General features: G+C 39.9%; 1 protein-coding gene across 1 annotated transcript in view; it reads left to right on the top strand.

The window, feature by feature from the left end:
- LOC139736956 (twisted gastrulation protein homolog 1-B-like) overlaps positions 1-24,214 on the top strand; it is a 29,488-nt gene extending 5,274 nt beyond the window's left edge. Inside the window, exons 2-4 of the mRNA XM_071647633.1 lie at positions 20,779-21,037; positions 22,960-23,190; positions 23,967-24,214. Coding sequence (XP_071503734.1) covers positions 20,818-21,037; positions 22,960-23,190; positions 23,967-24,214 — 699 coding nt within the window. The 5' untranslated portion in view covers positions 20,779-20,817. The remainder of the gene's footprint in view (positions 1-20,778; positions 21,038-22,959; positions 23,191-23,966) is intronic.
- Positions 24,215-26,526: the final 2,312 nt, after the last annotated feature.

Here is a 26,526-nt window from a genome sequence, read left to right as displayed (position 1 = left end):
CTTAGTAGATTGAGCCATTGACAAAGCTTGATTTGTGCTTCCTGTATCAGTCCCCCAGGATACTTACCCTTGCAAGTCTTTCATACCCTATTAATTAAGATAGTGTCACTAATTCTGACCTGAAGCTAGGAACAAGACTAATCTAAGTTGGATCTAAACCCTTTCACGGTAACAAACACTTTAAAGAGAAATTTCTATATCCGAAAGGGATTGTTGTTGGGAACTGAAAGATCCCTGGAGAAAACCAGCAGGCTAGTGAAAGTCCCACTGACACTGACAAATACTGAAAATTATGACGTTCTAAAATATCATACAGCTGAACTGTATCAGCGACTGATGAGAGCTCTACTGCGGATTTTTTGTAAAGATGTCAGATATTTTTGCCTCATGTTCTTGTTTCTACATTGTCAGCTTGATTCCCATCATTTTCTGCATCTGGCTGCTTCAAATATGATTGTATTTGTATTTTGCCTACAATGTAAATTGAGTCATGCTTCATTTAATGTCTTGATAATATAGAAAGTGGCAATGGATGGAATGCCCAATATTTGCCTATAATATTTTTGATAACTTGAATGAGATGGACTTCTGTTTGACTGATGTACAGTCAAAGTGATTCTAAATGTCAATCTTACCTGGGGATATGTTCTCATCGACTGGGACAAGATGAGAACATGACATTCACACAGCTTGGTACACCAAGTGGGTACACATAGGGAGGTGGAAATCACCTCCCTGGTACACAGTGTCATAGGGGTCTTTTTTAGTATGCAGAGCAGACCAAAGTCTTTTAGGTTAAAATGCCAAATTGCTTCAAAGAACAGTTTGATTATACTATATGCACAATGTAGGTTTTTGCTAACTACTTACATGAACTGAGAGAGTGGTGTCATGTTTCAACTTTGAAGTCATTCAGATGATTTGTTGTACTCAATGAAGCAGCACATTAAAAGGGTTTGGTCAGTGAGGCTGTTTGACCTGAACTATGAAGTTTGCCAATTTGACTGACACAGAGGGATTTTGAGTGATTGAAATATCCATGTGATGACCGAAAGTGTGATGTTTTCATTAAAGAATCTTTTATAAATCCATCCATGTGCAGATTTGTATGGTGGAATTATGTTTCTATTTTCAGAAAAAAAAGGCGTTTAAAAAAAAATAGGCATATTTAAAGCAAACACCATGAATTATAGCAGTGAAAGCAAAATTTCAATCTCAATCATTTCTTGACTGACATAAATTGTGTACAATGATGTACGTGTAGGCCCTATGTACGCAAGTGTATACCACACGTCTAGAAGTAAACTATTTGAATTACCCTATAGTAGATTCAAAGGAGGTTTTTGTAGAATCTTGAAGTTACCTGTAATGAGTTGTTAAATCTGTAAACATATTTTAACTGTCAGCAGTGTACATGCCTTCCACACTTGTAAGCTATCATTTTGTCTGTATTGGGAAGACTTAACTACGTATTTGAGAATGCGACAAGTTCTCCTCACGTCCTCACTACGTGTAGTTGTGCATTGTAATCCTGTAGCACTGAGGAGTGAGCGTGCACCCCCATGATTTCTTCAGGGGCTCCCCATTAATATCCCAGAGAGCTGGAGCAGGGAAAGCTGCCGTGTAAATACTATAATTGCTTTCTATTCAGCCGGCAATGGGTGGAAACCAGTGCTCCAAAAACTCCTTGACAGCCCATTCATGGCTTGTCATATCCTCCGCATTGTTCGCCCCATCACCTCTCTCCTGGACACATTCCGTGGCGGGGGCACAATGGGCCGGGCCCCTTTTGTGCCGGGAGCTTTGGGCAAGGGTTTCTTTGAAAAGGCTCAGAATCTATTAGAGTCATAAATGAGGGGAAAATTGGAGGTGCCTTTTGTCACTGTACTGCTGAGACCTGAGCTAGAAGATAACCTCTTCTCCCTCTTTCCCAATATCAGTCAGATCATTGCTGAGACTGAGAGTCTTCACAAAAGTGGCTATGGAGTCTCTTCACAAAATTCCAGCAGAGAAGGGACTGGTCCTTGCAGTAAGAAACCATTGCAAATGTAGAGAGCTTGACCAGAGATGTCCAAGTGCCCTGTATGGCTTTATTTCTCCCAAGGGAGTCTGCAAACCAGACTACTCGATATGAATGAAGTTGTAGTGACCATAATTACGGATCTCCTTTTATTATGTGTTGCCATTCTGGGTTTGCATTTTTTTTTTTAATACTGTATAACCGTGATGAGAATGAGAGTAATCATAGTGGTAGACTTTCTTCTTGACCTACAAGGTGTACAGTAAAGGTACACCTGAATCTTCATGATTTTTAGATATTGTGCAGTGTATTGTAAAACCAGGGACATTCATAGAATGGCATTAAACTTTTGCAAATTTTCACTTGCATTCAATGCGTTTTGCTGACAAACACTTCTGAGTCCATTTTACTTTTGCAAATCATGGCTCTTCGCGAAATTCGGGAAAGTTTCATGCGTACAAAAAATGTCTGATTTTACAGTACAATGTTAGTATATTTGTACCTCATGAATTAATTTATTGCTCCCAGAACACATGAACTGCAAAACATGAAATAAAACAGTTGGGCTAAGGGGAGAAAAAAAAGCAGTCTGGAACTTTGAAGTGTGTGACAATCTGTGTTGGGCTTGAACAGCACACACAGTTGGCAACACTTTGTTGATGTTTAGGATGTTAGATGAAGCTATAATTGAATATTCTGTGGTCCTGTAGTCAGTGCACTGACACTGATGCTCCCGTATTCGCTGAATACTTTGCGAGGTTTTTATTTTGGCCAATTTTGCGAGTTAGGTGCTCTTTGCGAAATTAAAGACACAGGAAAATAATGACTCTGATCCCGATATGAATGTGACGCACACATCATATACATTTCTCCATTCAGTACAGTACTCCACAATTGCGAATTTAACCACTTGTGAAATCGTCGGGAAGTCCCAATTCGCGAAAATTTAGACTTGCTAGAAATGGCGTATACAATTTTATGTGCTTGTCGAAATCATATCGAGTACAGAACCTTGATCCTTGAACCTTGAATGTATACAGCTGTATACCTACAAATGTAGGGAAACTTTTACAACAGAGAAGGGAGAAAGAGTTATATATTTTGTAGGCCTACAGTGTTCATTGTATGTGGAGCTTTATAGGGAAAGAGTAATTGGCATCTTTGGGTCAAGTTGTTTTGAGTAGAGCACTGGTCATTTATAAAAAACAACATTCCACACAATTTTAGACCTGCAGACGCTGTCAGGAAATCGTAGGGTTTCCCCCAACAAAGTGTCTCTCTGATGAGCAGACAATTGATCTGGTGTATCTCTTCCTGTATCGTATTCTTCCTGTATCTGCTTTTCCAAAACCTCATCAAATGTATTTTGGAGATGCAAGAATCCTTAGCATTGACATTATTTACAACATGGTGTACATACAATGTATATGGATAGCAGAAATGATAGAACAATATGATCTTTAGAGACAAATCAGTCAAATCAAAAGTTCTGGCAGCAGTTATTATTTCCCCTGCAACGTTATGCCACACTTCATTTCTTGGGATGGCATTCACCGTCGCAGGCGGCAGTCGGACGGCGAGCACAATGCGGACTGGCAGATTACATGGGCACAAAATAGGCTTAGAAGCAGGAGGGAAGAATGCTTGGCGGATGGGCTGAGCAGGGGAAGACACTCGTAATCCGCCACGGACCAGTGAGAAAGGGAGGTGGTATAGCCCCGAGGACCGGAGAATCTCATGAAGGAAGGAAAGCCGGGGACATTCCTCTCATTCAGGGGCACATCCGGTGCTTTTGAGGAGGGGAAGTTGGTGTGACCGTCTACCAGGTGCAAACAGACAAACACTGACCGTTGTGGAATCATCCTCCAACAAGTAGAACATGCCGATGGGAGGGGGGGGGGGGGAACTAGAGGTGTTACGAATCATTAGTGACCCAAATAGGATACCATAGTGGAAGACTTCACAAATGGTGTGTGACCGTGGTCACTGGTCCTGAATGGCAAGACGGTGAGGTTCCGGTTTTGTTGTTCAAAACAAGAGGGCTGGAGAGAATGTCACATTCACCGTATGGATACAAGACTGATGCTGACGAAATTGGAAATGATCGATGATGTCACACTCTCAAGGTTGCCAAAAAATGGGCCCCCTTCCAGCATTCCTATTATGGGACAATCTCCCCTGTGTGCCGGGCATCAGAGCAATGTAGGCTAACCAAGGATACAGGAATATAAAGTCATTCAAAACACATTGAAGGACAAATTAGAACAACAGGAAACATTTCGTCATAGTTTGTAGCCAGGAGAGGGAGGGGCTCGTAAAAGCTGAATGACTTGATTGTGGGGATGCCTCAGTGAGAGCTGAGGTTGTACTACAGAAAAATGTAGAAAATAAGACCCTTTCTCAGTTATTTATAGATGTTAAACTCACTAAAAAAATAGTCATTGCTTTTCACTCTTAGTCAAAATAAAGTGTATGTACACCCTCGCAGCAAAATCCCACATTTTATCTTTGACACTTCCTGCAGTAATACAATGAATAAGCAACTGATTCTAATAACTTGGGAGATTTCTCACAGTCTCTAAGTTCACATGTCAAATTTCATGAGTGCCTGCCTGTAAATAAAATGAAATGTTTTCATGCATTTCTTGAGTCAAACATTTGAAAACTCTAGGCACAGACATCTCAAAGTGGGAAATATTGTGGCATTTCACCTCAGTGTGAATGCAGGACTCAAGAAAGCAGACAACTGATGACAACTCTCATGTTTATCTGGAGTACACAATATGCTGATACTACATTTAGAGCTGCCGTTGTGTTGAGTTCACTTGGTCTTATTGCAACTGATTTAATAAATTGCCCTCCATCGATATAAATCTATAAACATTGATTATTCAGTGTTTGAGCCTTTATTAACCATGATAAAAGTCATGGGTAGGCCTATACATTATACTGGGGGAGGCACATGTATGTAAAAGTACTACCAAACATTTTCTAGTTACGTGTAGGGAGACCAGGAGGGGTGTTTGAGACAAATGATTTGTTTTCCTTTATAGTTACCTGACTCTGCGATTGCTTTTCCCTAGTTTTTTTTTTTTTTTTTTTTTTTTTTGGGGGGGGGGGGGGGAGATCTGTGAAGTCAAGACTCCACATTTCAATCTCGGAAATGATAAACATGATGAACGGAATGCTGTCTTACTCTTAATGCATTTAGCAGGCCCCCTCTCTCCCCCTCATCTCCCCCCCCCCCCCCCCCCCCCAAAAAAAAAAAAAAAAAGGGGGGGGGGGGAAATATATAGCCTGCGAGAAATGAAAACAATCCAACTCAGATGCCCTCTGGCTTGTTCTCACACCTGGATCAGATTTACATGAAGTCTGGCCCATGAACTTGGGATGTTTGGTGGGTGCTTGCTGGAGGCGCACAGGGCATGCGTGCAGCAGCAGTGCGATATCAAATGTATGTGCTCCATCACACCAGCACCCCAGTCTTTTGCACCAGACTTCACTCAAATCCTCATCAGCAAAAAAAGAGAAGGCATGCATGATACAACATACACTGGTATTCTTATATCCTACTTTCATACACTGTAGGCAGTGTTTACCAGACAAGTTGTTATGTCATGGATACTTCATTCAATTCACCATTTACTTTCATAATGCATATATACATGTGTACATACATACATTGTAGGCACCTATATATCCTATCTACTGTAGACCTGTACCATGTCTGTTTACTGCCTCGTAATTGCTGTAGTTTTCTGGCAGAGTAAAAGTGATAAAATTGGCTGACTTAGATGTATAGAATAGAAATTATGAGTAGATACAGAAGTTCATGCATTGACTACTTAGTAATGGCTCAATCGGACAGATGTGTTAGGATTTATAATTATACAGCTGTATCTTTATACACTTTGTTTGGCCTGATGAAGAACATTCACACATCTTGGCTGCATCCAGGATGAGCATACTTTTCAATATGCATTATCTACACATTTACCATCCACTAGTGTCTGTACCAGGTTTCCATTCTTGGTATGATGTCCTACTGTACCTTTAGAAACGGTAAAAGGACATAATGTACATATCTTCCCATGATTGCTGCAGGGGAGGAAAGGAGCTGTTGCTAGGTCGTGACCTCGCTGGCTCTCCGGGGTCAAACTGTGACTGGATTTCTGACACCTCTATTTAACGAATGTCACTCAAGAGGTATCCATCTGGAAGGGCAGAATCAGACCCGTAATAACCACAATGTCATTGAGTGCAGTCAGAGGCAGTTGGATGATGTTGTTGCCCAAGTTGTTTTCCAGTGTTTATTTGGGCATAGATGGCTAGAATGTGGGATTATAATTCCACTACTCATAAGGGCTTTTTACACTTGTAAATTTTTGCTTAGCCCCGGACCAACGGTGGGGCTAAGGGGGGCCTTAGCCCCACCGTTGGTACGGGACTATCCTTAGCCCACTTTCTCTTTACACTCGTTTTTGCCAAAGTGGGCTAGCCCCACCGATAGTACGGTACTATCTGGCCCTGCAAAATAGCAGGGGTTAGCATCGCAATTGCGGTGCCAAGCAAGTGAGTGTGAACAGAACGAAAAAATAATCCTGGGCTAAGCGACGGAGACGAAGTCCGACCCTCACTGACCAATCAGAAACGAGGTAATCAAGTGCTGCCGATGTGTACGTGTACGTGTACAGTACACAGCGTAATTATGAATATTCATGTGGTTTGGAAAGTCCGGGGCTAAGAAATACGAGTGTAAAAAGGTCAGTTTTCTCCTTAGCCCCGGACAAGAGATAGTACGGGACTAATTGGCCAGTGTAAAAAGCTGAAAAAATTGGTATGGGACTAACGATAGTCCTGGGTCAGAGAAAGTCCGGGGTGTCTGTATGGAATGTTTTTAAATATCTTTTTCACAGTTCAAAAGGCGTACAATTTGTGTGTCCCGCACAGTGTTTGTGCCATCGTCAGAAATGTGCAGTTTGTGAGTGCTCTAACTACATGCAGCCGCTGTCGCAAAGCGACAGCGGCTACACGTCTACTCCTTCGCAGACGTTGTTATTTTTCAGCGGTGGGTGTACGTTTCCTTCATGAATATCTTTATTAATCGTGGAAAACTAAAATATAAGGAATCCCCGTAATCTATGATAATCATTCAATAATCGGTTTGCGTATTTTTTTTAATTACGTCAAAAACCCACCGAAATCCGTCCTTAAAATCAGGTCTGTAAGCGTCCGTATTGCTTCACTCCTCATCTTCTATGTGTTATTGAATGGCAATCACTCTCCTATACTACAACGTAGCTAGTCGGAGTGGAAGTGGATGAGCTAGTCGGAGCGGAAGTGACGTCAAATCATGAGAGCAGCACGCGCGGAAGTACATGTAGGCACCTATGTAGAAGACAACAAGCTTTACGTAACACACGAAACGCACGGGTGTACGTCAAATGCTACCACGGTACCTCGGGTTGAGTGTTCGTGGTAGTTCGTTGATTTTGTGAATCATCGCACAATCTACTCCGAAAAATTCAACAATAAGGTTTGGATACCAACAAAACACCAAATTCAACTCAACCATCAGCAAAATACGATATAGGTGGGTGGTATTACTGTTTAAATCAAACAAAATAAAAGACATTTTTTGTGGTCTTGCCGTCAAAAGCGATGGTCATTTACAACATTTAAACACTAGTACATGTATTGTCAGACTGCTGTACTCTGCACAGCAGTCTGGTCAGGCTATGAGTGCTCCAGTGACAGAAATATGCAAATCAGATGAGATAGTTATGATGTCATTGCCTAACAACTTTCCTATTGGTTTGTTGCTGACATGAAAATATCAGAAAATCATGTCAAAAATGAATGATATCAAATAGATACAAGCAAATAGTAGAAATGATGCCACTTCCTCATCTATTTCGCACGTATGTGGTTGCCACAGGTATCAATATTTTGTGAAAACAAGTGAAATCCTAGAAATACCTTACAAGTCTTTCATGTTGAACATACAATCCAGTATGATGTGATTTTAATCTGCCTTTAAAATCTGGTACTCTCTTCTGAGAGCTTTGTAGACTTGAATTTGCCATGGCATTGCACTGTAACATTTGTTGTGTCCCGTTTATTCACTGTCACAAGGTCATTTAAACTGGTAAAAACACTCATATTGAATAGACAATCAAATAAACAAACTTGGCGTTTAGATCCATCATTTCCACATGGCAGAAAAGCCTTGGTTTTTTTTTTGTAATTTTCATGGAACATATGGCAAGTTGCCCAGCAACTTCTAACAAGATTCTTGAAGCTTGAGACCCCCCCCCCCCCCCCCCTTTTTATGCCTCCGCCACGAAGTGGTGCCGGAGGCATTATGTTTTCGGGTTGTCCCTCTGTCCATCCTTCCACATTTCCGTCCGTCCATAATGAATTTTGTGGACAGGGTAACTATCAAAACCTTTTGAGGTATCCTAATGAAACTTGGCATGTATGTGTATTAGGGGGTGAAGTTGTGCCTATCAACTTTTGGGTGCACATGCTCAAGGTCAAAGGTCAAAAGGTCAAGGTCAAATACATAAAATTTCACTATTTCCACCATATCTATGCAATGCCTGAAGATATTTACGTGAAACTTAGTGTATACATATATTACCCAATTAAGATTCTCTGGTGAAAGTTTGGGTCATGAGGTCAAAGGTCAAAAGGTCAAGCAATAATATTAAAACTTCACCTTTTTAGTAATAATATTAAAACTTCACCTTTTTTCTCTGTACCTTGGAAATTATTCAAGGTATCTTCATAGAACATACATGTACTGACTAGCAGTGATTATCTAAAGAATTTAGGGTTCATGGGGTCAAAGGTCAGGGGTCAAAGGTCAAGGGCAACACTTCAAAAATTTACTATTTCCGTCATGTTTATGCACTGCCAGCAGGATTTTTTTTGTTTAACTTGGTGTATGCATGTATAACCCAATGGAAATTCTCTCGAAAGTTTTTTTTTTTTTCTTTTGTTTTTGCCTCAAAGGTCAAAAGGTCAAAGATCAAATGAAAGTGCTGAACTAAGTTTTTCCTCCATATCTCCGAAGTGGCTCAAGTTATCTTGAAACGTACTACATATTTATGCATGTTTTGCCTGACAGTGATTATCTTATGAATTTTAGGGTCAAAGGCCAGATGAAAATGGTAACAATTTACTATTCAATACAGAAATTGCGCTTTTTCTCCATACCTTGAAAATTACTCAATGCATATGTATGAATGGGTCAAAGTCAAGGCAAAGTCCTTAAATCCCAAATACATGCTCTCCTATTCATCCAATTAAACCTAGGTCAAGGAAGGTGAACATTCCAACACATTTGTGACAAACTTCTCATTTTGATATTTTGCCAATTTTGTGAAAATGTAATCACACATTGTCTACATGTACTATCTAGACCTATTAGGAGAATCATGCATTATGGCGGAGGCATACCAGTCGCCATAGCGACATTTCTAGTTTTTTTCTTTTTGCCGCCAATATAATTTAGTCACCGGTGTGCCATTTTCGAAGTTCGACTTTTATCACTTGACGCCGGAGACAATATGATGGGGGTTACTGAGCTGCGACATCCTGTAATCCTGCAGTATTCCCTATCACCCCCTGGATTGGTTAAATTTGTACTTTTCGGGGCTACCATCACGCCTGTCCCCGACACCCTATCCCCAAACCACAGTCTATACATACCACAGCATTAAAGCAGGTGACAAAGCCCTCCGTATGTATGTGTTGGAGTCACGGGTACAAAGGAATACAATCCATCTTGTCAGCGAGTATTACTCACCTTTCTCAAATCCTCCCCAACCCTCCTTCCACCCCTCTTTCTTCCAAAAAAAAAAAATATGTTGACCATCTAGAGGCTTTCTCACCATTGAGGTAGAATCGCTGCCATTTTTGCATTTTTTCTCTTTTTTGGGGGGTATTTTTCTTTGGATTTTGTTTGAATGTAGCAGTTAGAATCAATAGCATGGTATTTGTCCAATACAAGCCCTTGAGCTACAGACAGGCATAAACATGAGAATTTTTGTTTTTTTGATTGTTGTTGCAAGTTTGAATTACTGATAATTTTCTTTCAGTGCTCAAAATGATCTTCAGGGCACCCTAAGAGGAATTGAGAGAAGTTTGCCTGTAGGCCTATAGTATTACATCTTTGGCATGAATTGCACCCTCATAAAAATTGACTTGGTTCATTAGTTAAAAAAAAAAAATAGAAGAGAAAATCATTCTGTTGAGATGTATTGACATTTTTAATACATCAATTACAAAAAAAATCACATGACACCAGCTACATGTTATTAAGAAATACTCAACACTTTGCCTCACTTTCTGACATGAGAAAGTTAGCAGTATGGCTAGTTTTTGTTGTATTGGAATATCCCTGAACTTTCCCCCTTTTTGTTTAGTGCATATTCCAAAAATTGCAATGCATGTTCATCATGTCACCATAACAGATCTGTGGATATCATCTGAATTTATGTAATTTACCACCGATCTCTAGCCATGCAGTATGTTGCCTTTTGGAAGTTTTGCACCTTACAGTGAAGTACATAACTGGAGTATAAACTAGCTAAATTCAGGTGGAACATGTATTGCCAGTACTCAACCAGTCTACCATTGACTGTACCAGGGAGGTGCTGACTGTAACACCCCTAATTCGAGTAAAAACGCAAAACAATAGTATTATTTAATTTCTGCATCACATACAATTGTAGACGAATTTGAGAAACCGGTATTCTTATCTTAACCCCTCCCTCCTCCCCCTCACCCCCCCCCCCCCCCCCCCCCCAGCCGAGTTGGTATGCAGCAGATTAATCACACTTGTCTAGATATAGACCTACTCCCGGTTCTGCTGAGAAATTCCATTTATTCTGATTCGTCACGACAAAGAAGTCTCTTTGTGTGCGAGTCATGGATATTTTCGGTGTTCCAGTGGAGGTGGAAATAGATCCTAACATCCCCGAGCAGGGCGCCAACCATGGGAACAGTTGGCCCCTGCCTTCACCCACCGGCTCTTTCATCCTTGATCTGACTGACTGCTACTGCTGGTTTCTAGGAAAATTACAAAGAAAGATGATTTTTTGCAAACTTTTGCAGTGAACACTGCAGAATTAGTAATGTTCCGGCACACATTTGGTGCGGTATGTTCCTGTGGTTTGTGGTGGTTGGATGAACCCACAAATGTGAGGAAAATGAATGCTGGTCCTGTCAGTTATCCTCTGAATTTAATAAATCATACTTTAATATCAATATATAGGAAAAAGAAATCACCCCGCACAACACAAAGGAGATGGAACAAAAACAAGACAGCCACCTGGTGGAATTTTTGTGGTCTGTGCATGGGAGTATTTTCACCTTGTGGTTCAAGTGCAAAACCTTTGTTAAGAAACAAATATTCCATTTTATACCAGCCAGTACATCTACAGTATTTTGGTAACTCATCTTTCTAAATGTTCCCTTGCATAGGCCTAGAGCGAGCTTGAAGACAAGGATTCATTAGCATCAACATCATATGATTGTTGAGAGAGCTTGCCAGTAACATTTGATAGTTAAAACATATGCATTTTAAGGTTCCTTTCAGCTCATAACTCCTTCTCAGAACAAAGTAATATCTATTTTTTTTTCTTCTTCTTCTTTCAAACTGCTTCCTCCAACATTTCATCACTAGATCTGTCACAAAGCCTCCGTGCAGCTCACTTCATGCACATGTATGATTGGGGACCGCTGATTTCTTGTCGAGGGTTATGTTTATGACTTGTTTTATTGGCAAAAGAGAGCCATTTGTACACTGCCAGAAAGTAGTCAGTTAGGATTGCAATAATTCACTCGAAGTTGAAATGGGATCAGTGAGCAAGAGGGGTCTGTTTGTGTGTCTACTCTGAATACATCGATGCAGCTGATGTAATTTCGGTGCTGTGTGACCAATGGCCTTGCTCTAGAAAGCTGTATGTTTGCTTTCTGTTTGCAAATTTTGGAATTACTCTTTTAAAGAAATGACACCAAGAGAGGCAGTGTTTCAGTTTCATTGGTGATGATAGATTAGAAGAGAAATCACATGTAGGGTGTATTAAAAAACCCCAGGATGAATAGCACTGGTCAGCAGATACATGTACACGTTTTGTATACATGTACATGAGCAATTGAAGCGTATGCTCATAAGTAACAGTCAATTTCAGTTGGGATTCTTCAGCTGTGTGTATAGGCCTACTAATGCCAATACATAGAGATCATTTATAAAGCTGTGCAAAATTTGTTAGAGGGATTATCAAAGATCCATGGTATTCCTATCCTACCAAGTCATTAAAGGCATAATTAACCATTTGCAGATGAAACAAAAACCCAGCTTTAGTGCTTCAAAGTACCTGTAGTTCTAAAATGTAAATTAGGGATAGAAACAACCAATGTAAAAATGTTAATCAGTATGATCAATGTTATTTACTGTTAAATATGCAATAGTTACAATTAAATTGTTTCTAGAATAAACTATCTTTAGTTATGGATTATTGAGAAAAGTAGTGATACCTCCTTATATTTTAGGCTTTATTGCAAAATTTTTATATGGTAGGTTGTTTTGTGATATTACAACTAACCAGCACATCTGTATTCATCAAATGTGATAACTGGAACATTTTTAAATCACTGCTCCCAATGGTAAGCAATACCTTTAAGATATAGACCTAGGCCTAACTTTGTAGGAAGTACAACTTTTTCCGCAAAATGTCTGAAGTATGGCGTGTCACATTCTCTACAGCCTGAGAATTCAGTGCTTTGTTGATGAAGGTGCATTTCTGTACTCGTCAAGACATTCTTCCAATAACTCCAAAACCAGACATAGAGAGGTTAAAAAAGGTGTGTGTATGGGTGTGAGAGTGAGAAATATAGAGACGTATGAGTTCACATGAAACAGAATGAAAAGAGATTCTTGTTCATAGTGAGCAAAGGAGCTCTGGTGTAGGACTTCGTCGCAGCAGGAGACTGGCTCGCCATCCGTCCGTACTCAGCATTGGCTACAGCTATGAAATCCTTCTTCTTTCTCCGCGGGGGAAAGATTTTTTTTCCAGTCTGTAATTGCTTGTATCAATCTCTCCATCTCGTTCCCTCGTTCGGTCTCTTTCTGACTTTTTGGGCCTGGTCTCCCTTGAGAGAGAGAGAGAGAGAGAGACGTTCGAGGCTGGGCGTACTTTTTGGAATGTGCCGGCATGTCATTAGTTGTGGGCAGATTATAACGGTAGTTAGAGCAGACACAAGTGTGTTTGCAAACGGGGGCTGGGCTGTGCGCAACAAGCACGTGCACTGTGAATAATGTGCTCTGGGATGTTTTTTGACGCGTTGTAGCATCGATTTAGAAGGAATCAGGGTATCCGGCAATACTGGGATGCGATCCAATTTCCTGGATGAAAATTGCATGTTTCATAGAGGTTGTGGCAGGAGAAACAGCCCACATTTCATTTATCGTGATAGTTTCTGGAGATTTCGTTGCTTATTTGCTCCAAATAACAGAAACAGCATTTTCCTATTTTTTTTTTATATTGGAAAATATTAAACTGTCAGCATTAATGTACAGGATGAAATTTGCTTGAATTTTTACAAGAATTGTTCGAAGAAATCCTCAATTGTTGTCCAGTGAGAAAGGTGGTTTGCAGGAATTTATCCATAAATGCTCATGACATCGTGCTGGTGTAAGAGGAAAAGATATAACCTTGTAATGATTTGGATCAAGTTTTGTTCTGTTGTATGTTTTTTTTTTCATTTTGTTCATGTTTTACCACGCATATTCATACTGCATTGTCATTTGTTGAAATAAATGAACTAATTTGCCTACAATTGGCAGGATATCATCAGGAATGAACCAGAATTATGTGTACATGTATATAACTTGCAGGGCCTAGGATAAAAACCTTTTCTCCTTGATTGATGTAATATATTAAAATGCATAAAAATTCAAAAAAGGGATACAAACTGATATTATAAGCATTTGTGAAGTCCTCATTGTGGAATTACAGTGTCCCTCATTTGTGCTTCACATGTAGAAAACCTCATTTGCAACATACAAATACATCTAATGAATGGATTCCAGATGACAAGTGTCAAGTAAGAAGACATTATTTCGCAAACCATTATACTCTTTCTGTCGGGAGCCGAAGATTTGACTGCACAGGAAGACCTATGCCTCCTCTGATGGCGGAGAGATGCCACAAGCGTAAATAGGAATGAAATGAAAAGACCACTCAAGGAATGTTTATGACATTTACTGTAAAACAAGGAATGTTTGTGTGCATTTCAATTTCGTGAATTTTGCGAGTGCCAACATTCGCGAAATTAAGATGCACACGAAAGTTCTTTCCTACACAATATGCATTGGATGCCGGTGGCAATTCGCGAAAATTTCATGCTGTGAGAAAAGCCATCGGCTCCAATTCACAAAAATTTTCATGCTGCGAATATATCATGTTTTACTGTACTTCTGGCTAAAGTCAGAAGGGTTAGTTGTAGTTCTCACAGCAAATGTCTTCCTTGAATGAAATCTTTTAGATATATTGTTTTAAACCCAGTTTTGTTGTAGAATAATAGCAAACAAAAATGATACTTTTGACAAATGATGTTATCTATTCTGTTGACAGCTGTATTCTTGTTGCATAAAATGGGTAATCCAGAGTTTGTTTTGTCCCCTCAAAAGTGAGAGTGTAGTTTTTATAGTTGTAGAGTACATTTTGTAATGAAACATATTGTATGAAAGCTGAATTGCACCTTTAATGCAGCTGTAGTGCCGATTGCAGCCAGGAATGTGTGAGCGGTGGAAAACAGCCGAAATATGAGATCAAAAATATTGTTTGAAATCACAGCTATGGGTGTCACCCTGCCAGTGTTGTCAACCACAGTCATATTTCATGCGGCCAATATAAAAAAGTTAAGTTTGATTGCCAAAAGAGTTCTAGGGGCAAATAGCCATTGTTGGAGGGATTGCAGTTTATATCAGATGTCTTTCATGCAAGCATGCAAAAATTTTTGAAGCATCTGCTGGAAAGAAAGAAATAGTCCTTTACATTATGCTCAATTAAATTGATTGGTTTCCTTAATCATTCTGAAAGGAATGACAGTCGAATGTACATGTATGTGAGCTGAAGGGAGGGGATTGGAATTGGATTACTGCATGAAGATTTAAACTTAGGAAAATCTTTCAACATAGTGGCACAAACATCGTGCAGTTTTTTTCTGTCGTGTTCTGTTGTTGGGTGTTTTTTTTTTCACTGTTGATTAGCTTATTACGTACGTAACAGAAATATTTTGGATATTTCACTGTGGAGGGCAGTAGAGTTTATCAATCCCTTGTATAATTGATGAGTTTACGCCTAAATGCAAAAACAGATAAATATCCACTTTTATCAGTGTTAGATTGAAGATGCTGAAAAAAGGAACTAATTCAAATATACCATTGTATGTGGTAGTTTTAATATTTTCAAAAATACTTTTTGTTATGTAATGAGTGCAGTATCATTGAAGAGATATATTTTTCTCTATTTTTATTTTGATGCTGACCATACTTATGAAATTTTTAAATAGATATCTGTTTTTTTTCTTCAAACTCTTCAATTGGTCTAATACATGTAATTCATATGATATGCAATAGCATTCTTGAAGTTCACTGTATATCTATCATGTTTTAAAGTATAATTTCTGTGAGGTCATCAGTGTGAGTTAATTAAACAAACACACACATGTGTAGTAAACAGTTCCAAGCATGCTTATTCACGCTCGAGTCGTAACACAGAAAATGTGCAGATTTCATGTGGAGCCCAGCCATCTGTAGGCCCTAAATATAAAATGATTAATCCTGTGAATGGATACTCCTTTCTTCTGCATTGTGTAACATCAGGTGTCCTTTTTTTTTCAGAGTTGTATAGATTTATGATATATTTTTGGAATAATGCACTTATGATCTATGAAGAAATGAAGTATGTTATATAAAAAAAAAACTGTGCGCAGACTACAGATGAGGCACACCTTTGTAAAATGCAAAGTATGCTACATGTATCATATACAGTCCCCAGCAAGCCATACTTTTTAAAAATATACTTTTCATTGGCAGCTGTAGAGGCTACTAGCTAATCTATACAGTACGATAACACGTATTTAAGGCTGTTCCGCTCTGTGGCATGGCGGGACCTCTACTTCTATAGCAATGAGTCAGTAATTCTGCCAATATAATTATATCTCCAAGTACCACGTTTTTTCCCTCCTATCTTGACTAACTATTATTAAATAAAACGAGGCTATGGGACCACACCTGTGTATTAGGAAAGGGACGGGTGCCACCACTGATCTAATTTGTCCCGCTATCATAACTGCGGAAACGCATGCATGTTATTGGCTACGACAGCTTCCTGATTCTCTGACTCACCTTTCTTGCCTCCATGTCCCCCCCCCCCCCCCTCCGACATTTCGTTCGTTTTCAGTCCATTTTTCGGATTATAATTGTGGGTTTCCTTTCGGAGAAAAATGGGTGATGAGAGAGAGAATTTGGCGTCGAGATTTGCTGCTGTGCTGCGGAGATGTGGGGGGGGGGTAGGGAAGGTAATGAGACAATCGCTTACTAATCCCGTTCTGCGACTTTGTTCTTCCAATAATTTTAGAAGATGGAGAATTTACTACCTAACACCTCTCTGATGTGAATCAGGGCCTGCAGTCAATTCTGTTGACAGATTTTTCTGGATGCTGACTTGCAAAAATTATTCTGATTACCCGGTACTTGGTTCTTGGTTTGGTGCATGTTTTTGCTCTTCCCATGGGTCTGGAGGGCAAGGATTGAATGTAGCAAGCTGATCTTATTCCCCACGTCACAGTGACACCAACTGATCAGTAGGCCTAAGGGATAGTTACAGTACACAATTGTATCTAGCTATGCACAACTGTAGTTAACAACCAAAAAAGAAAGAAAAAAAAAAATGAAGGGTCAACTTATCCTGAGTTTGTTGAATTGATCTATTAAAAGGAAAATGTTGTATTTTCTGGTTCAATGCTTTGTTCAGCCTCCACAAAAGGAACTCTGACGTTTATTCTGATGCCCTGAGCTACGTGTAGGTGCCCCCACCCCCATCTGCACCTACTGCATACACACACACACGCACACACACACACACACACACACACACACACACACACACACACACACACACACATACACTCGCTGACACGCAAAGGACCATTTGATTGCATGCTAGAACCATCTGCTCATGCTGAGTTATGTACCGGTACCTATTTTTTTAACATTCATGTAGCCTCATTTGCAATATTTTAAAGAATCCTAGGGCCTTCAAAATGTGTGAAAGGAGAAAGTTACAGAGTGGCCTGTGTTACTCAACTTATTGTATGTGCTACAGGTGCGCAATGGCATTTTAACTTTCGTAGCCACCTGTGACAATCGCTTCCACAATGAGTGCAACCTCGAAACCATCACATGACCACCACGTACTGGAGTGATCTGGGGTATAGTAAATCTAATACCCCCGTCACACTAGAGGCGGAATGAGCCGGAATGCCGTTGGAATGAAAATTCTTCCTGCATTCCTGCATATTCAAAGTGCATTCTAAAAATTCTGACGACATTCTGAGTGCGTTCAAAACATTCGGGCCCATTCTTGTGGCCAGCCCGTATGTTTTACCCATGCTTAAAACATTAGAGGAGCATTCGAAGTGGAGAAATATTGATCTGCATTCGAAGGGTAATCTAATTGGACTCTGGTTGCATTCTGTATATTCCTACGGCATTCTAAATATTCGTACGGCATTCTAACAGCATTTGAAAAAATCTGACCTCATTTGACTTGAGGGAGAATAGGAACAGTGTTGCACCTGAAATTCTGTCAAAATATCTCAAATGCTCAAATGCTCATACAATTACCCCCATCAGTTAAATCCTGGTTAGTGAAAAGGTTAAAGGAAAGATTAGAGTTAGGGGTAGGATTAGGTTCAGGATTAGGAGTAGGGTTGGGGTCATGGGAAGGGTGTGGGGTAATTGCCCAGGGGGTGAATGGCCTAGACACTCTCTTTCAAGGAGGTCTTGCTGAGGACAGCAATCTGTAGCAAAGCATGATGGTCCAAGGATGATCGGGTTGAGACTGGTGACAATCACCATTTTATACGCTATCGGAGACCATTCCGGTGGCATTCTTGACACAAACGGGACATTCATGTTGCATTCTAAGTACATTCTAAGTGTATTCTAATTTTTCGCGCAGCATTCTGTTTGAATTCATGAACATTCAAAGTATATTTTGGTAGCCATTCCGGGAACGTTCTGACAGCATTCGAAATGAGTTTGTACTGCATTCGAGGCGCTTTCCGACCATCATACTTCGGGCAGCAATCGAACTGTGCTTGTGCGGCATTCGAAGTGCTTTCTAAACATTCTGACCGCATTCTAACAACATTCTGAATATTCCTACAGCGTTCCAAGTACATTCGAGCAGCATTCGAGAGCTACCGTAATTCGTTTGGAATGTGCAAGAATGATTCGAGAAGGGTTCGAAGAGCATTCCAAGAATTCGAACAGCATTCCCTACCAAGCTGCTACAATTTGAATTTTTCTCCCAAATGTGGCGCGAATTTTGAAAATCCTTAATTCCGGCTGGTTCTGCTTGATTCGTGCTGATTCCAGATTAGTGTGATGGGGGTATAATACTTGGTATGTGTGTATGCCTGCAGAGGCGAAATAGAATTCCAAACAACCTTGTACACAGCATCATTATGCAGGTTAATTTCTACTGTTCTACATGCAACTTGTAGACTACAACTTGTACAAGGCAGGACACTTGCAAAATGGGCTCACATGCTTTGAAGGAACATGCCTGGCCTTGGACCTACAAAAATGTTGACATGGTTGCCATGGTTACCGCATGTGGTTAAACTTTGAAAATTTTACTCATCGAGACATCCTGTATGATGCGTCGTGAGTCTACTCTGTGCTCGTGTCACTTTGTCGTAGAAAACAACAACGAGAATCGTTCAAGGAGGGTGATTATTTGTCAGCTAGGCATTAAACCAGTATATCCGGAATATGCACGCATGGCGGAAGATCAACAACGTGGTCCACAGTCAACAACTTAGTCTGTAGACCACAAGAATGAGAAGAGGAAAGAGAAATAGTTAAGGTTCAGAATGCAGAGCTGTGGATTATTGTAATCGTTTTTCAGATGTTGCTTTGTCAATGTGCAAAATTGGGTTTAGTTCATTTGCTAACTATCTCTTTTTGTGGTTAGAAACATGTTGCATTATGTTTTAATATTTCTAAACAGCATCTATGCAAAAATCTGCAGCTCCACTTTATAAGAATTCACAATGTCACACAATTGTATCTAGTTTTGCATGATGTACAACTGTATATATTTGAAGCCCCATTTCATGTGTGCGTCAGAAGATACCGGTAATGTTTTATACCCGAAAACTAGAGATTGAAATTCCTTCCTGACCCCATCTTGTTTTAGCTTGTGTACCACACTGGAATTACACAAATAATTATCAGATTGTGCAAGTACATAGATTTAGCATTTCACGGGCTGAGTGAATATATCATTTATCGGAGCATATCAATGAAGATAGATGAGTACATATCTTTATAAGATAACTTTTCATGCCACCCATTGTAAAATACTGTAGAAACAGAAGTTTTTGCGCAAGTAATTTTCTGCACTCGGCTGGATAAGATGAAATTCATGTGTTTTTAATTCTACAGAATCAAAACATAAAATTGTGTTACGTACACAAGTATAGCGGGCAAAAAAAAGTTGTGTGCTCTTGCACCTATTTTCACGCTAGTGCCTTGTTTTGTGAAATGTGCCAACATTTTCATACCCCACAAATATTTCCACTTTTACAGTGCACTGCGATTTTGATTCAATGTCATGAGACATCAAATCTTGGTTGAAATACAGAAGACTGGCAGGTGGCAATTTCTGAAGCCTCAGGAGATAAATCAACCATTCCAGGATTGAAAGACAACTTTATGGACACAAGTTTGTGTAATGTGTATGTCTTTGTCAAGGAGAAGATAATGGAGGCCATCGGTATGGCCAGAATTTATCATCAATCACAACTGAAGGGTCAATGAACTGTACCCCTTGTCACTGGTCAAGACAGTAATGGACGACAGGACATTCCTTTGAAAGCATCAGATGAAGTCACAATTATGCTTGTAGTTTTTTGTAATTTCAAACCTGGATGATGTATTCATCGGCCTGGTGACCAAGACTAACCCTTGTAGGAGGGACCACAACCAAACTGGATCAATGTTTGTTTTATCAGATCATAGATGCTGTCAGCCAAGTCTCTCTCCTCCTCAACTCAAGTCAGGGCTTTTTGATAAATCCGTCATGATGTAGTATTGAAGAGAGGCCAAAGGTGAACAGTGGGGAAGCTTGAAATGTACTGGGGGGTTGGGTCATAATTTATCTTTCCTGTTTTCTCTGTCAATGGGGACGTCTACCATCTTGTGAAGATTTCATACACTATACAGGAGGTCTGAAACTAAGTGCATTATTTCATTTGTATACAACTCAATGATTTTGCATTGCATTGAAATATCGGTGAAGGAACTGCCTAACTCTAATCCAGAGTAGCCATATGTAGAGGAAATAAGATGTGTAATGATTCAGGACCGTTGAAACGACAGTGCTTCTTCCTTAATAAATGGCAAGTAGAAGAATGATTATCATATTTTTGTCTCCACTGTGTTATAGATCCTGTGAGCGCTACCAACGGTACCGAGGGAAGCAAGAATGAAGACAACCGTATTCCTGGCAGTGATGGTGGCGGGCATCGCCTATGCCGTGGGCGTCGCCGTCTTCTACGAGACGTGCAACGAGAACAAGTGCGTGTCGCGGGTCAGCAAGTGCCAGCTGACCGGGGCTTGTGGCTGCACGCTGGAGAACTGTACGTGCTGCGTGAACTGCACACACTGTCTGGCCGAGCTCTGGGATGAGTGCTGTGCCTGTGTCGGTGAGTTCAGTCCATACAATTGTTACACAACGGGTAACTATCACAGACACTTTGTGCCAAGGTGAAAATAGTGTTACATACTGTGGGTGTAACTGTAAGAAGTGTATTCATTGTTTGAAAAACAACAACAACAACAACAAAACTATGAACACCCCACCCTTATTAAAAAAAAAAGCAACAACACTTTTTTTTTACTCTTTCAACTGGATCTGCACACAAAGGGAAAGGCGAAAATCCATGTGCAATTCCAAACCATGTACAAGTTGGCATTGATGAATAGAATAAAATCAGATGAATAGGAAAGTAGAGGTTTTGTCCCAAAACAAAAAATTCATGGATTTGTGTTTAGTTTTTGAAATCTCTTGTACACATATGTGTGATAAAGTTTGTGTGCTCAATATTTCCTGACATTAAGAATAAACACTATTGATTGCTTGCAAATATGCTCTAGCCGAGGAACATTTTGTAAAAGTTTTTCATGTAATGTTTCGATGAAAATGTAGTAATATCAAGTGATACTGGAACGTAATTGATACTTGAATACTTGTAGTGTGACATTTCATTCACATTTGAAACTGGAAATACAAAAATTGTGCGATACTGTGATACCCTATTAATCACTGAAATATGCATGTGTTTTAGAATGGGGATAACCAAGGAAAACATTTATTGTAATATGGTAATAAAATGTTACCAATACCAATGGCAGGCTGACTGTGATTTACAAACAAATCACAGACTCCTACCAAACTCCTCCACTGAGTTCTGGAGAGTTATGCACCGTAATAACCTTCAAGAAATCTTTCTAGGCACCTGCTGTCACGGGTTCAAAGGGCACATTAGCAGTCATTTGAGAATTACACTTGTGGGTATTTATCGCCATGGAAATCAGAGTATTATGTGGCAAGAGAAGCCATGGCTATTGCACACCTGTCACAGAGCCCGATCATTAAGGTCACCTCAAAGAACTCTGCGCCCGTATCCTTTGAAATCCCAAACTCCCGCTTCTGCGGTGTTGTGTGCCTGAACAACTGTAGTGATTACAGATGGAACTTGGCATCCTGCCTGATTCAGCGGGGCACGCCTGATCCCACACTGCCATAATAAAGTCCATCCCAAGATCGAAGGGAATGACAGAACTGGGTCTCGATCTAAAACATTTCAACTGACACATTTGCTTCATGGACACCCGCAATGAAAAAATTTGCATTGCGCCGACACTGTGATGAATCTGCAACTGCCTGCAGGCTAATTGGGTAATGAAAATGGGATGATGTGGGGCACAGAAATGACAAAGCGGCCAATATCTGATCCAAATCTAAGCCTTGAAAGATGTCCTCAATTTGCTATCAGTCATTTCCACTCGTCCTTTTATTCTTCTGACATGATTGTGCACCGACCATGAAAATATGGTTGTTAACATAAGTGCCCCTCCAAACCAAATCTTGTGGTATTTTTTTTTTATTTACAGCTGTTGTACATTGTCAAAGAAGAACTATTTCAGCAAGCCTGCAGCTGAGAGATGAACTTATTTTGTCAGTTCCATCCTTAATCATTCTCAACTGTTCCAAATTGCTATAGATCTATCTTTTTCAACCTGCACTGTGAATACGAAATTTAAGCAGGAAGCACATTTGTCTACTACAAATGTTTTCTTTACTGTCAGAAGGTGAGAAGCAGATTCTATTGTAAGCAGAGTGTGAGAATGCAAAGCAGATTAAAACTAACATGTATGGTATTCCCATCAAGACTGCAAGATTGGATGCTCATCACCCATGCAGAGAAAGAGTGAAAATTTTCTTTTATGACAGGATACATTGATTCATCTGTCTCATTTGAAAGCGCTGTTACATTGTGATGTTTGAAACAAAGTGGATGATTACATAATTTCTTCCTTGCCTGCCACCACCACCACCACCCAGGCATGTGCAAGCCGCGCAACCTCTCCTCCACCGACTTCGCCAGCTTCAGCACCATCGGAGACGTGGAAGCCACGCCCTCGCTCTTCAACGCTCTCACCCAGTTCGGACTGGGCAAGCCACTGCCGGAGGCGCACTGGACCGTGGACCGGGTCACGCCTGAGGAGGAAGGGGTCAACATCGATGTGTTGCTAAGCAACAGAGGAGTGCCGGTGTCGGGAGATCGGACAGAAGGTGAGTGGAAGAAACTCTGGTTTCTGCTGCCCTCTCTTTCCTGCAAAGCCCACATGCACTTCTTAAAGAGGCTGCGCTCACTTTGCAAATCATTAATTTGCCAATCTCCTTGCGAATGTGGCTAGTTTGAAGTGAAAAACATGCAATGTCATCATGTCACAACCTCTACCCCCCTGGTTGCCTCAGTGATGTGTGTTTAACATGCTAATCTTTGTCAACTCTACAGTGACTTGGAATTGCCTGAAGTATTCACTGCATCTGTTGAAAAACAATAACAAACTGACAACTTTTTAGATGTTTATTTTTTTCTCATTGCAAAAAAGTAGAGAGTGGGATGAAAATTTTGATTTTTTTAAAACACCATTTATACATACATGTAGTACCCACTATGGTATGTAAAGGTAAAAGTGACTAGATATTCTGGACATTAGCCACGCATACCTACTGTTACGATTCATAATCATGCTTCAGATTTTTGGTGGTCATATGTTTTTATGTCCGCCCTGATTTTATTGTTTGCATTAAAAAGTTGAAAGTTTGCCCTGTATGTTCATTTCTGCTTTGATTATGATTCAAGTGTCTAGGACTGTAGACTGACTCCATTATGTGATAAAATCGTTTAGATTATCTGTTTTATGGTTACATGCTTCACATTTTATTCATCCAGTCTAAATACAAAATGGTATATCATTTAGAGCCATTTATCCCCAAATGTTCAATTGTATTTACAAATGGAAAGGTATTTACGCATCAACCGTAATTTGTGCCCTCTGCAGATACAGTAACGAGTACGAAGGTGACGACCACCGTGGCATCAGTGAACGAGACATCGGGTGCTGAGGATGCGTGCGTGGTGGCGTATGTTAACGCGTGCCTCGGCCTCGAGAAGTGCGTGAACGCCTGCCTCCACATGGGGGCCTCAAGGTACCGCTGGTTCCACACGGGCTGCTGCGAGTGCATCGGTCACACCTGCCTCAGCTTCGGCAAGAACAAAGCCCTCTGCAGTGACTGTCCCAATGATTAAAAACGACTAAAGTGCCACAGCGAATCTTGCGAGGCTGTTGAAATACTTCGTAATTTCTGTCGAGAGAATGATGGACTCTTTTGTGATCAAAGACAATATTTTGTTCTTCTTTTTTCAAAAAAAAAATGTTTTTGCTTCCCATATTCATGACAGAGCGTATTCATGTGAAAAAGTGCCCTTCCCGTGAGGCAGCATAATTTGATGTAGCCTTGATGTGAGGCTAACTCTGCAACGTGAAGGAAGCACTAGGCACGTCCTCTGCCCACAGCCGCCTCAGTGACCAACCAAGAAGGTGGCAAGACAACTGGAGTTGAGCCAGAAAATAAATTGTTTTCATGTCGGTCACAATCACGACGTAATCTCGGTACTGCCATGAATTGAAGTCATATTAAGTCTTCCTCCGATGTTGCAAGAAAATTGTATTTCACTATTTTTAATATTTTCCTATTTTTTTTTTTTGTAAAGCTGAGAATAATCTTTCCTCCAAGTTGGAGAGCATAGGCCAGAAATGAATTGTCTGTGAGTTGGCTTTTCTTCATAGCTGTTAAAACCAAGAGTGAGCCACCAGGTGCATGGTAATGTGCTTGGAGGCACCATGGACAAATTCTGAGATCTGAAGTACTGTATTTAACATGCTGGCTAAAACATTTCTTGCATTTGACTCGCAGAGTAGCTAAAGAGGGAGTTTTTTTTTTTCATTGTGTTTGAGTGAGCAAACTATTTAAAAGATAGGTTATGGCTATAAAGTCAAGCTACGTATACATCTTAGTATGCTAAGAATGCATTGTACAAGTAAGTGATTTCGAGAGCACTGTTGTTGTCATGCTCGTTTGACAGGATGTTCAAGAAAGACATTGTGTTGTTGTTTTTTTGTCACAAATTAGTAGACTTAGCTCTGATATTACTCAAGCAGCACACTTAAAATCTAACATATACTATTAGAACAGTGTCTGCTTAGCAACCCAAATAGAGCTATTTGAATGATTTTGTCTATGATCAGTATTTTAATGTTTGATCATTGGTAGATTTCTCTTGTCGTGCAAATCTATGTCTTTAGAAACTTCAAAAAAAAAAAATTAAGAAAAAGAAGGCATGGAAATTGTTTTTTTTTTCTTCTGCCAAAGTGTGAAGTACTGATATTGGGATAGACTTATCACAACTGCTTAATTCTAACATCTCCATCGCTGCTTATTTAGTATGGTTGGACCTTCTACTCATCGACCGTCTTATGTTTATTTGCTCGATAAGAATATCTAACACTGAAATTCACGTAAAAACTTGACCTACGTGATTGAGAAAATCCAGCACTATCAAATGCCGTTGTTCCCTTTTCGATTTGAAGTTTCAGTGCAAAAATATTGCCGTCGAACTTGCGTGGCCTCGTTTCAGCTCCCCGCGGTAACGCTTCTTATTGAGATCGACCGCTGTTTTTGCATTGACAATGCACGCAAACCGAGTTGTATTGAACACCGTGTTGTACGAAGCTTTTTAGAAACTTCCATGGACATTACATTACGATTCGGTGAAAATATTCATTCGAAATTTTGTTCTTGATTAAAACCATTAATGAACAGTGAATTTTCGCGTTTTCCCACACATCCTCATCAACAGTCAAAGCCAATCCATTTTTATGTGCTCTGCGCACAGTGAAGTGCGTACTAAGCATTCTGTGCGCCAATACTTACGCGGTCGGTTTCAATAAGGGCGGTCGATATGTAGTAGGGGTGTCATACCTATGTATTATTCAGTTCTTCTTTCTGTTCCATGGTTCCTTACTTTGATATTTTGGTTCCGTGCTTTTAGGCATAATTTAAGATTTGTGTTAATCATAGGGTGGTTTAACTGCAATCGGTTTACTACAAGGAAAATATGTGGTTTATATGAGATTTCTGCTGTATTCTCTAATTGCATTTCAGTTCATTTGATTAATTTCATCCTGATGATAAGGTAAGCTGGACTGACCGTCACAAAATTTATAGCTGTGATAGTCCCGATTAACTATCGCAATCTTACACATGTCCAGCAAGTCATGACACTGATTCATTGTGACCAAGCAATGTTTTCAAAGATTTATTGTCACCTAAATTTACTTACAGTTGTGAGTCTATTATTTTCCCACAAACAATCAATGTCTACTCTTCTAATTCCTGCCAACATTTTTTTTGACACTTGACATTGTAAAAAAAAAAGAAAATATGTATGAATTATTTTGTAGGAATATTCTCCTGAACTGATGTATTTATGAAGCTTGTGCCACTTGAATGGAAAGTTGGCCCAAGACTGTATTTATGTTTAATGTACATGTAATGATT

The sequence above is a fragment of the Diadema antillarum genome, unplaced genomic scaffold (assembly GCF_040938485.1).
Source record: "Diadema antillarum isolate AM-2024a unplaced genomic scaffold, OU_Dant_1.0 scf00000028, whole genome shotgun sequence".
NCBI classification, from domain to species: Eukaryota; Metazoa; Echinodermata; class Echinoidea; order Diadematoida; family Diadematidae; genus Diadema; species Diadema antillarum.
This window is presented reverse-complemented; position numbering and strand designations above follow the sequence as displayed.